General features: G+C 35.2%; 1 protein-coding gene across 1 annotated transcript in view; it reads left to right on the forward strand.

The window, feature by feature from the left end:
- The window catches only part of LOC142334910 (uncharacterized), a 66,886-nt gene that overhangs the window by 25,872 nt on the left and 29,541 nt on the right, over positions 1-11,473 (forward strand). Inside the window, exon 7 of the mRNA XM_075383238.1 lies at positions 9,220-9,513. Within this exon, the coding sequence (XP_075239353.1) occupies positions 9,220-9,513 (294 nt within the window). The remainder of the gene's footprint in view (positions 1-9,219; positions 9,514-11,473) is intronic.

Consider the following 11,473-nt stretch of genomic DNA (forward strand, 5'->3'; position numbering starts at 1 on the left):
GGGTTGAGTACGTACAGCAACCATAAACCAAGGCATCATGTTGAATTAGTTGTGTCACATTTGAATTGTAGTATGAAATCAGTTGATTCCGAGGAACATTATATCTGAGTTTAGCTAGTATACCACATTGTTTACTTAATTTACTTTGGAAATGATGGATATGAGCTCGAAAGGAGAACTTACTGTCTAATTTTACCCCAAGATATTTACAGTAATGCTCAATTTTGATGTCAGTTTTGTTCAATTGAAAGCTAAGATTGGCTGGGCGTTTTTTCAAGCTAAGTTGAACTGTTTTACTAAGATTAAACACAAGCTTCTTACTCTCAAGCCAAAAGTTTATGCTATCTAAATCAGACTTTATATTTTCAGCAGATCACCCAACTGCTTCTATGTTATTATGGTCAAATAAAAGTAAAATTTCAACATTTTTACAGACTAAAGCAAGGTCGTTTATATATATTAAAAACAGAAGAGGGCCCAAAAACGATCCTTGAGGAACACCGTTTTTGACTTCGCACCATTCAGAAGAAGTACCATTAATTACAACTTGCTGCATTCTATTACTCAGATAAGAGTTAAAACATTTCCAGCAGTTGTCTCTAATTCCATATCTCTCTAGTTTTTCCAAAAGAAATGTTTGATTGATAGTATCAAAAGCATTTTTTAAATCCAAAATTAAACCAACTATGGTTGAATGTTATTGTCTCATGCGAACAGTTTCGGTTAGCTCAACTAGTGCATCAATTATACTATGCTTAGATCTAAAACCAAACTGGTTCCTATAAAATAAAGAAAATTTTGCAAAATATTGGTACAGGCTATTGTACATAGCTCTTTCAAAAATTTTACTGAAAACTACGAGAATTGAAATTGGCCTATAATTTTTTATGTTCAAGTATAGACCCCTCCTTGTGCAGTGGGAGAACTCTTGCTCCAGCCAGTTCTTTAGGAAAAATACCTTCGTCAAAAGAAAAATTTATCAAAAACACCAGGTAGGGGTTCATGACATCTGAAGTTAATTTTATTAGTATGTTATTTATATCATCAATACCTGAGGATTACTTGTTGTCAAAATTGGTTTTAATTTCCCCCACTTCTCTCGCAGTAGTTTTGTAAAAGATACATGGAGCATTGGTGTCTAGGAAAAGAAGGTTGGAAATTTTTATTTAGGTGCCTACTGACTTGATATCCTATGGAAGCAAAAAGAAATGTTGAACTCGCTTGCATTATTCTTATCCGAAGGTTCATCAAACTTCTGATAACAGCTGCTTAGGATTGGAAAATTCTGTGATCTATATGATTTGCCTTTAAGCTCATTGAGTAATTTGAAAGTCTGCCTAGAGTTTCCTAAACGTTTTTGGAAAGAGTTTAGATAGAATTGTTTTATCCGCCACTTTAATTGCTTTTCCAGCCTTATTCTATACTCTTTAAAATTCTTCAGCAGGTCATTGTTATTTTTGTTTTCTTTATATTTATAATAAGCATGGTTTCTTTTTTGATGTAAGTTTTTTAACCTATTATCGAACCACTTCGGAACTTTTTGTTTATTATCGACACTTTTTAAAGGAGCAAAGTGTTGTGTCACTTTAATTAAAAGTTGATTAAATGTGGAAAAGCATTGCACGGATCGACACTTTTGTATATAATGTCACTGTTTTTGTTAAGATAACCTTTCAATGCCATTTTAAAAATGCTCACAGCATCCTGATTTCTTACAAAGCTAGCATCTCGGAACATTAAATCATTTTTATTTATATCTTCACTTGTTTGCCACATTAGAATATAGGGACTATGATCAGTAAAATTTTGATGTTCTAGGACTTCTACAGAAATATGCTTACCCAAATTTTGATAAATGAAATGGTCCAAGCAAGAACTGTACTCATTAATTGAACGTGTCGGTTCGGCAGAAGAAATACAGAAACCATTTGCTGTAATGCTGTTAAATCATTTTTTGCTCAGCAAATTATTTTTGATAATATCCAAGTTCATATCACCACAAATAATGACTGACTTGTTGCTCGAACTTAGATTTTCTAAAAATTTATCGATCACATTGACAAATTCAACGTTGTTCGAGTGTGGTGGGTTATATACAACTATAGTTTTAAATGTTTCTTTATTTTTGCAGATATCTACACAAAGAGGTTCCTGAAAGTCAATCTTTTTTTCCGTTGTCGTTTTACAAAATTTGTTACATTGCAACATGACTGCAGCCCCTTTAGGATTCCTATTCGTGGCTACAAAACTGTTGTATCAGTAACAAGATAGTTTGAAGTTTCATCTGTTTCAGAAATCCAGGTTTCAGTTAAAGAAATTACCTCAGGTTGTATATCAAGACTATAAATAAAAGCTTCTAGGTTCAACAAATTTTTTCTAAGAGATCTAACATTTCCATTGAGGATAGTTTGTTTTTTTGTTACTTTTATGTTTTGTACCTTCAATATTGGGAACGAAAACAATATCGTTGTCGAGAATTTTAGTCTGGAAAACTGAAATTTGAAGAACTTGAGGGCACCGGTGAATAATGTTGGGTTTTCTGTTTTTCGTGTGAGAAAGTTGGCTGACGAAAAATTTGACTAATGATATTTGCGCGTGGTGGTGGAATAAAGGAGTTGAAAAAATTTAGTACATTTTCTATGCTGTAATTGAGATCATTTCCATATTCGTACAAACCATGATTTTTGTAGGCTAAATTGTCGAATTTCCACTCATAGAACAAAGTGCCCTCCCTTGCCCATACTCAATTAATTCTATCATCTGCCTTCATCAAGTTGATAAAATTAGCTCTCGCTTTACTCCAATCTTCAAATACTTTGACGTTTTTGTAAGTGTCCGATTGAGCCAAGTTTCTTTTCATTTTCATGAAGCCAAGTTTTGTTACTCTGCGCACAAATTTTGCTTTTATTGGTTTTTTTCGGAAATTGACGGCAGACGGTGCGCAGTTGAGATGTCTTCCTCCTTCAAATTCATACCTATGTTCGCTTTAACATCAACAAACAACTTCGATGTCTGTTGGTAATTTTCTTTACCTCCAGTTGAACATGGATATAGCCAAAGCAGTTTGATATTATATCTTCTGTTATACGTTTCTACGAGCTTAGACATCTTCCAAATTGACTTTGCAATAGAGTTCATTTGTTAGGTCACTATTTTTGGCATCGACAATCGCACTGATAGTATTGCGCAGTTGTGTCCTAATGGTTTCAAGTATACACGGAACTATGTTATCAATTGATCTTTTAATGCTTGATTGTACTGTTTTCTCTAAATTCATAACTGAATTTGACTCTTCCAACGGACTAGTAACAGTAAAGCTCCTTTTAACACTTTTTGCAACGGCAGTATCATCAAGGTCTTTACCATTTCTAATTGGTGTTTCTCCTTGAAATCTGAGTTCGGGCATTGCTTCAATGAAATTACGCGCATTTTTGCTTTCCAGGACTGTCGATTTCGCTATATCGTTGATTGCGGTCCTATCCATTTGAATTTCAATTCCAACAGAATTTGTAGCTTTTGACGACATTTAAGGAATTCTAGTCGACTATGGAAGTTAAAAGTTAACAACAGATTGCATAAATTTACAAACTCAAAGAACAGAAAATGTATGCAGAATAAACAAGAAGAGTATGCATATTAGTAGTATTTAGTATTTACAGTTCAGTCGAATAGAATTTAAATCCTTATTGCCTTTAGCGGTTCCAAGACATCAAAATGTAAAAAACTGCCTGTGCTGATTAAGCAAAATACTATATTACTAAGGAAGAATTCAATACTGTTGATCGTTTCATCCAAACTATAAGCAAGCAACAAGTCCACTGCACTTATAGCACCACAGAGTCAATTCCTCAGCAACGATCTCAGACGGCAGCTCCAAGATAATGAAATCTCAAAAGTTGCGCCAGAGATCACAGCTAAGAAACCGAAACCGACTAGCAAAGATTATTCAGAAACCAACAAAAAAGCATAAAGAAATTTTGACTTACTAAATGTTATTTTTTTTTTATTTTCTCTTATGTTTCCTCTTTCTGGTTTTTGATCTTTTCTTCAAATTAATTTGTTCAATGTACGTTGGTGCTGAATAACTGCTCTAAACAAATTCACTTCAATTTGTGACGCGGGTTGAATTCGCTCTAGTTCTGCTTTAGAATACTGGGACTTCTTATTTCTTGGGGAAATCAAATGACGTCTCACACTAATAACAGGAGCAATTTTCAGATCGCACAGACTTTTGAAAAGATCGGGTGCCCCAAATCGATTATAGCAAACGAGGCCCAATATTTGATCGATGGTTTTTGTCAGGATATGTTTCAATTCGTTGACTGATAAAGGATTGTTTCTGTTGCTCTTTTATGGTGTCACTGAATTATTCAGGAGATCATGCCAGATTATTAGTTCATTTCATTGTTTCAATGGCGATTTTTCAACAGCTGTTGCAGATGGAGGCCAGCGCCGCTTCTATGATTTAGGTTCAGGCCTGATTTTGAATAACTATGTCCTAGAATGCTGTACTGTTTGAGAAAAATGTAAGGGGTTCATGTGATTGCTCTGTTAACGCAACTCGCACCAATATTTAGAATTATAGAGGTTATACACTAATGGGATCTCTAAAATCCCTGTTAATTGGGCCCCAAGTTTTCTCCGATTCGCCTGCAACTTCAACTGAAGGAACTTATTAAACAGCAACAAATTGTTATTTAATAAGTTTATCACAACATTAGGAGCAAATGGAATGTGTCCTCCTTTTCTTCTCTGCGCAATTTGGTAAAGGCAACCTTTCGATCTCATTAACTGCAGGGTCTGTGTCAGGCACATCAAAGATTCAAAAGATTAAGAAACTTGATTGTGCAACTTTCAAAGATAAACAAAGCGTTGTGTTGCTGAGTTGCAATGTTGGGCTAAAATATCTGTTTTGAATTAAAAACAAATGAACGATAAAGCATATAGAAAAAAACTCGAGCGTAAAAATTACTTTTTCCACAGTGTTTTTGAAACTTAAACAGTGAGTTGAAACAATTTAGTACATTTTCTATGCTGTAATTGAGATCATTTCCACCTTCGTACAAACCATGATTTTTGTAGGCTAAATTGTCGTATTTCTACTCATAGAATAAAGTTCCTCCCCTTGACCATACTCAGTTAATTCTATCATCTGCCTTCATCAAGTTGATAAAATTAACTCTCGCCTTACTCCAATCTTCAAATACTTTGACGTTTTCGTAAGTGTCCGATTGAGCCAAGTTTCTTTTCTTTTTCATGAAGCCAAGTTTTGTTACTCTGCGCACAAATTTTGCTTTTATTGGTTTTTTTTCGGAATTTGACTGCGGACGGTGCGCAGTTGAGATGTCCTCCTCCTTCAATTTCATACCTATGTCCGCTGCAACATCAACACTAACTTCGATGTCTGTTGATAATTTTCTTTACCTCCAGTTGAACATGGAGGTAGACAAAGCAGTTTGATATTGTATCTTCTGTTATACGTTTCTATGAGCTCCGATTCAGAAAGAGTTTTGAGCTTAGCCATCTTCCAAAATGGCTTTGCCATCGAATTCATTTGTTAGGTCACTATTTTTGGCATCGACAATCGCACTGATAGTATTGCGCAGTTCTGACCTAATGGTTTGAAGTTTACACGGAACTAAATTATCAATGGATCTTTTAATGCTTGATTCTACTGTCTTCTCTAAATTCACAACTGAATTTGACTCTTCCAACGGACTAGTAACAGTACAGCTCCTTTTAACACTTTTTGCAACGGGAGTATCATCAAGGTCTTTATCATTTCTAATTGGTGTTTGTCCTTGAAATCTGAGTTCGGGCATTGCTTCAATGAAATTACGCGCAATTTTGCATTCCAGGACTGTCGAATTCGCTATATCGTTGATTGCGGTCCTATCCATTTGAATTTCATTTCCAACAGAATTTGTAGCTTTTGACGTCATTTATGGAATTCTAGTCGACTAGGGAAGTTAAAATTTAAAGACATATTGCATAAATTTACAAACTCAAAGAACAGAAAATGTATGCAGAATAAACACGAACAGTATGCATATTAGTAGTATTTAGTATTTACACTTCAGTCGAATAGAATTGAAAACTTTATTGCCTTCAGCAGTTCCAAGACATCAAAATGTCAAAAACTGCCTGTGCTGATTAAGCAAAGTACCATATTACTAAGGAAGCATTCATTACTGTTGAGCGGTTCATCCAAACTATAAGCAAGCAACATGTCCACTGCACTTATAGCACCACTGAGTCAATTCCTCAGCAACGATCTCAGACGTCAGCTCCAAGATAATGAAATCTCAAAAGTTGCCCCAGAGATCACAGCTAAGAAATCAAAAGTGACTAGCAAAGATTATTCAGAAACCAACAAAAAAAGCATAAAGAAATTTTGACTTACTGAATGTATTTTTTTTATTTTTTCTTATTTTTCCTCTTTGTGGACAAATTCACTTCAATTCGTGACGCGGGTTGAATTCGCTCTAGTTCTGCTTTATAATACTGCGACTTCTTTTTTCTTGGGGAAATCAAATGACGTCTCACACTAATAACAGGAGCAATTTCAGATCGCACAGACCTTTGAAAAGATCGGGTGCCCCAAATCAATTACAGCAAACGAGGCCCAATATTTGATCGATGTATTTTGTCAGGATATGTTTCAATTCGTTGACTGATAAAGGATTGTTTCTATTGCTCTTTTGTGGTGTCACTGAATTATTCAGGAGATCATGCCAGATTATGAGTGCTTTTCTTTGTTTCAATGGCGATTTTTCAACAGCTGTTGCAGATGGAGGCCAGCGCCGCTTCTATGATTTAGGTTCAGGCCTGATTTTGAATAAGTATGTCCTAGAATGCTGTACTGTTTGAGAAGAATGTAAGGGGTTCATGTGATTGCTCTGTTAACGCAACTCGCACCAATATTTAGAACTATAGAGGTTATACACTAATGGGATCTCTAAAATCCCTGTTAATTGGGCCCCAAGTCTTCTCCGATTCGTCTAAAACTTCAACTGAAAGAACTTATTAAACAGCAACGAATTGTTATTTAATAAGTTTATCACAACATTAGGAGCAAATGGAATGTGTCCTCCTTTTCTTCTCTGCGCAATTTGGTAAAGGCAACCTTTGGATCTCGTTAACTGCAGGGTCTGTGTCAGGCACATCAAAGATTCAAAAGATTAAGAAACTTGATTGTACAACTTTCAGTGATCAGATAAACAAAGCGTTGTGTTGCTGAGTTGAAATGTTGGGCTAAAATATCTGTTTTGAATTGAAAACAAATGAAAGATAAAGCATATAGAAAAAAACTCGAACGTAAAAATTGCTTTTTCCACAGTGTTTTTGAAACTCTTGTTTCGCATTTTTCTGAGACACCATTGATCTAAATGTATGTTAAAAATTTTTAACTTTTTGATATCGGTTGCTTTCCAGTCAGTTAAACTTTGTTGTTCAATCCATAGATTTAATACTTCTGTATCTTTTTCTTTTTTGTCTTTTCAAGTTTTACTCGTTTCTTTTATTGGATGAGTGTAAAGTAAGTGCATCTTGTAGAGCTGTGTCCTCTTTTTTGTGTCACAGATATACAAAATTCTATGTAATTCTGTCCTGAAACCCCTTTTTTCTCCCATTTTTGGGCGGGCCAAAAGGAAACTAAAGGAGTAAATCAATCATCCTTAATAGATTATAAATGGTTACATGCCTCATTGGACTTGGACTTTGAGTCCTTAATTCAATGCGGTAACTCGTATTATCGCACACCGTCACATTCATCCCCATTTCTATCGTTTTAAGGCGAAGATCGCGCCAAAAGATTTCAACTTTTACCTGTCACGTTTTATGCAAAGGTTGGACACACGCACAATTGGCAAAACACAACCTCGTTTTGACACATTTCAATATTACGCTGTAATGTTTTTCGAGGAAAGACGTTCTTCTAACTTTTGCAAAAAGTTTACTTTCTCTGGCCATTTTGTGATCCTCACATAAAACTAAGGAAGAAACGAATCGTGGCTCTTGTGGCAAGCTTCCTTGTAGTTCCTCGTTTTCTCTGCGCAATTTTCTGGATATCGTTTGCTTCCGGATCTCTTTTACTGTTGGGTTTGGCCTCAGTGTCTGTGTCAGGCATATTAGAGGGTGTCGTTATATGTGGGGCACCAACATATCCTCATATCCTGAACTTCGTTGTGTCATTGAGTAATGCGTCTTCCTTTCTCACACATAAGAGCGCGCTGAACAATTTCATCACCACATCAGTCACATTCTGAGGGAAGACACTTGAGTGGCCATCCGTAAAATTGCGACATTGCGTGCTGGGATTTTTGCTAAAAGAGAAAACTGGATAAAGACAAAACCTCTCCAAAATTTTAGCTCTCATTCAACGTGAGTTTGGGCATCGATTGCAGCAATTTTTTTGTTGAGGGAAGTTAATGAGGTTCTTCATTGCTCTAAAACGCATTTTTTGGCATATATTGAATTCTTTTTTAATTATAGCACCAAAATCTTAAATTAAAAACCCAATGCCAGAAAGCCTCATCACTAATAAAATTTTCATTGGCACCACAAAGATCGAAATACAATAAGACAATTGCAGAGGCATCAATCTGGGAAAAGTTTTTTAATATTGAAAATAAAGTTCATGCGAAAGAATTGAGAAATTATCCCTTAATGGAAGAACAGGCAGAATTTTGACGATGAATTACCAAGTTACTCAAGGATCACTTAAAGTGGGCAAATTGAATTTTTCTAAAGCTAAGATAATGTGGAGGACTGGAGGCAATCTTATCTACTCAGATATAAAAACTCTTATGAAATCAAAATGTACAATAATAATCTGAGAATCTACGGTATACTGAAAACTACGCGTAGAAAAATCTTGTCTTCAATAAGGGAACGTGCGGAAACCAAATAAGTCAATATTCTGTCCCAGTATTTGACGCATAAAAACAGAGAATTTCTCTAGCGTTGAATTTTTGTCACATCTATATTTCTATTTTCTCTGTTAATGAGTTTTGGGAAACCGTTTTTCTTCTCACTCTTCAAAAATGGTGGTAACTTGAAGTCACAGATTCAATAATTCTGTTTTGCGCCTCAACGCCAACAAATTTTGCAAAAACTTGAGCAAAATTTAATAAAAAATAGAATAGGCCAGTCTAGAGAAAAGGAATCAAAAACTGGTACAATACAAATAACACTAGGAGATGCAACAACGCGTTTCAGTTGAGTTTGACTCCACGACAGCGGACTTCGAAGCAGATGCTACGGAGTACTGCGAGGTGTCAGTAGATAGTGTGAATGCAGTTCTGACAGTAACTATCATAGACCAGGATGATGTGGCACCTGACACCACCTGCACCCCTACAGCTGTAAGCGTGCTAGAGAATGACGAATCTCCCCAGGGGGTTTTACTGTCCAACTGTTCTGTCAATGGAGCTGCACCGAACTTCGCCGTTAAGTTCAGCATGAGTGTTGACCCCTCTTGGGCTGCCTCCAAATTTGTTATGGATGAAACAAGTTAGTGATTTTAAATGTGACTGCAGGTGCTGGAAAAAGGTGTTACTTTTCTCTAGACTTTTTTTAATTTAGCACTGGCGCAATTGATTCTGACTTCAACTTCAATTTATTTACTATCCAACATTGTCTTCTGTATTTGAACATTGTGAATTGAGAAACACCTTGATTTCTGATGCACATTAGTTATGAATGCAGGTACTGATCAAGGTTCCCAGAAGGAAAATATTTTTTAATCCTATCTTGTCAGAAAATGTTATTGATAGACGAGAAGCGACAGCTGGGGCTTTTTGAGAGAGTAGCACACATATATAGCCGTTTTTCGTTCATGTGGCTTAAATTTTTGGAGTTTGGAGTATTTGTAGAATTTTTCGGTCTTTCATAGTATAGAACCCCCCCCCCCCCCGCTTAGTGGTCAGATAACTTAAAGCACCCCTCCCCCAAATCATGGTAAATATACCATAATGGCGGGCTATAATTTCATTGGGGGGGGGGGGGGGGTGTATTACATTAGAAAAAACTTTGAATTTTTGAACTACGCTGCATTTATGCATTTATTTTTGGCCCGCACTGATTTGATATTACACTATTTTTAAGAACTTAGTAATGTGTGTCAAGTACAGAATCGGCTCATGTGTTATCATTTTTTAAGTTGATTTTTGGCCTTTTCAATAATTTCTTGACTTTTAAACCTCTTTTTTATATGGCAAATTATCTGTTCATGAGTATATGGCGACATATTTTTGACAATTCTTCAATCTATTGTCTGTTTTGTGACTTGTGATTTTTTGTTTTTTAGAATTTTACGCATAATTCTCCGAGTTTTGCTATTTTTGAAAATTTGTTCTAGTGTTTTGTCGAATTTGGTTTGATTTACTAGTATAAAACATTCTGTGAACCGTCGGGTAATTTTTTTGCGTTAGTAACATTTAGTTTGCGTTCGGTGTTAGTTGTTTGAAATTCAGTGAAATTTGGTTCCATAATTGCATTTTAACAGTGGTTTGAGTTTTTAGCAAAGTTTTTGTTATTTCAAATCCTTTAAGTCCGTTTCCACTGTTTTATCTTAACAGGAGAATAGCTATTTAATGTTACTGAGCTTTCAAAGCTTAAATAGTTATATTCAGACCTTGATACGACAAAACAAAGAAAATTGTTGTTTTCGTGAACCCTGAATTTTTGTTACCATTTTTTTCAGTCCAGTTTTTCAGAATATTATGTGCCTTATGCTCTTCCAATGTGTCGTTTGCTTGATAAGTTAATTGTATGGTTGGTTGGGACAATTTCAGGCCGATCAGTCCTTTTGAGCTGTGAGCTGATTTGTTTTTGTTTTTCCCGAGTTATCTTTGTATAAATCAAAATTGGTTTCAGTTTTCAGTGAGTTATCTTTGTCAAAGTTTCGCTTTTAAGGTTTAAAAACGGGCGTCTTTCTGAAAAAGTTTTTTTTCTATATTTGCTTTCTTCAATGACTCAAAATTTTTCATGTTACGTCAACGTTTTTTATTCTTTAACAAATCTTTTATTCACCTCTGAAAAATGTTGGGCTGAAATTATGCTTTTGTTTGGAAGGTCTGACGCTTAAATTACCTTCCAGAATTCTTCCGGCTGTTTTTATATTTAGTCATCAAGTTTTTTCCCCAAACATTTGAAGTCGCGATTAATTCAAATCTTCTTTTAATTCAGTCATTTATAAAGTTTTGTCCGAATTGCGTGGGTGGAGTTGTTTTTCACTCTTAGTCGAGCGTTTTTTCTCATGTGCGTGAATAATTTTTGGTTACACTTGACCTCACTCAAAGATGATTTTCCTCACTTTCAAAAATGACTTCCTTGCTTCAATTTATTGAGATTAGATCAAATGAGTGTAACTCTATTTGAAGGTTATTTAAGACCAGCTTATAGAAACAGCAATAATTTATACAGATTCTTATTCAAAATATGACACAACATCATTATTTCAAAGAGGAGA

The sequence above is a fragment of the Convolutriloba macropyga genome, chromosome 2, assembly GCF_964194025.1.
Source record: "Convolutriloba macropyga chromosome 2, txConMacr16.3, whole genome shotgun sequence".
In the NCBI taxonomy this organism is placed as follows: domain Eukaryota; kingdom Metazoa; phylum Xenacoelomorpha; order Acoela; family Convolutidae; genus Convolutriloba; species Convolutriloba macropyga.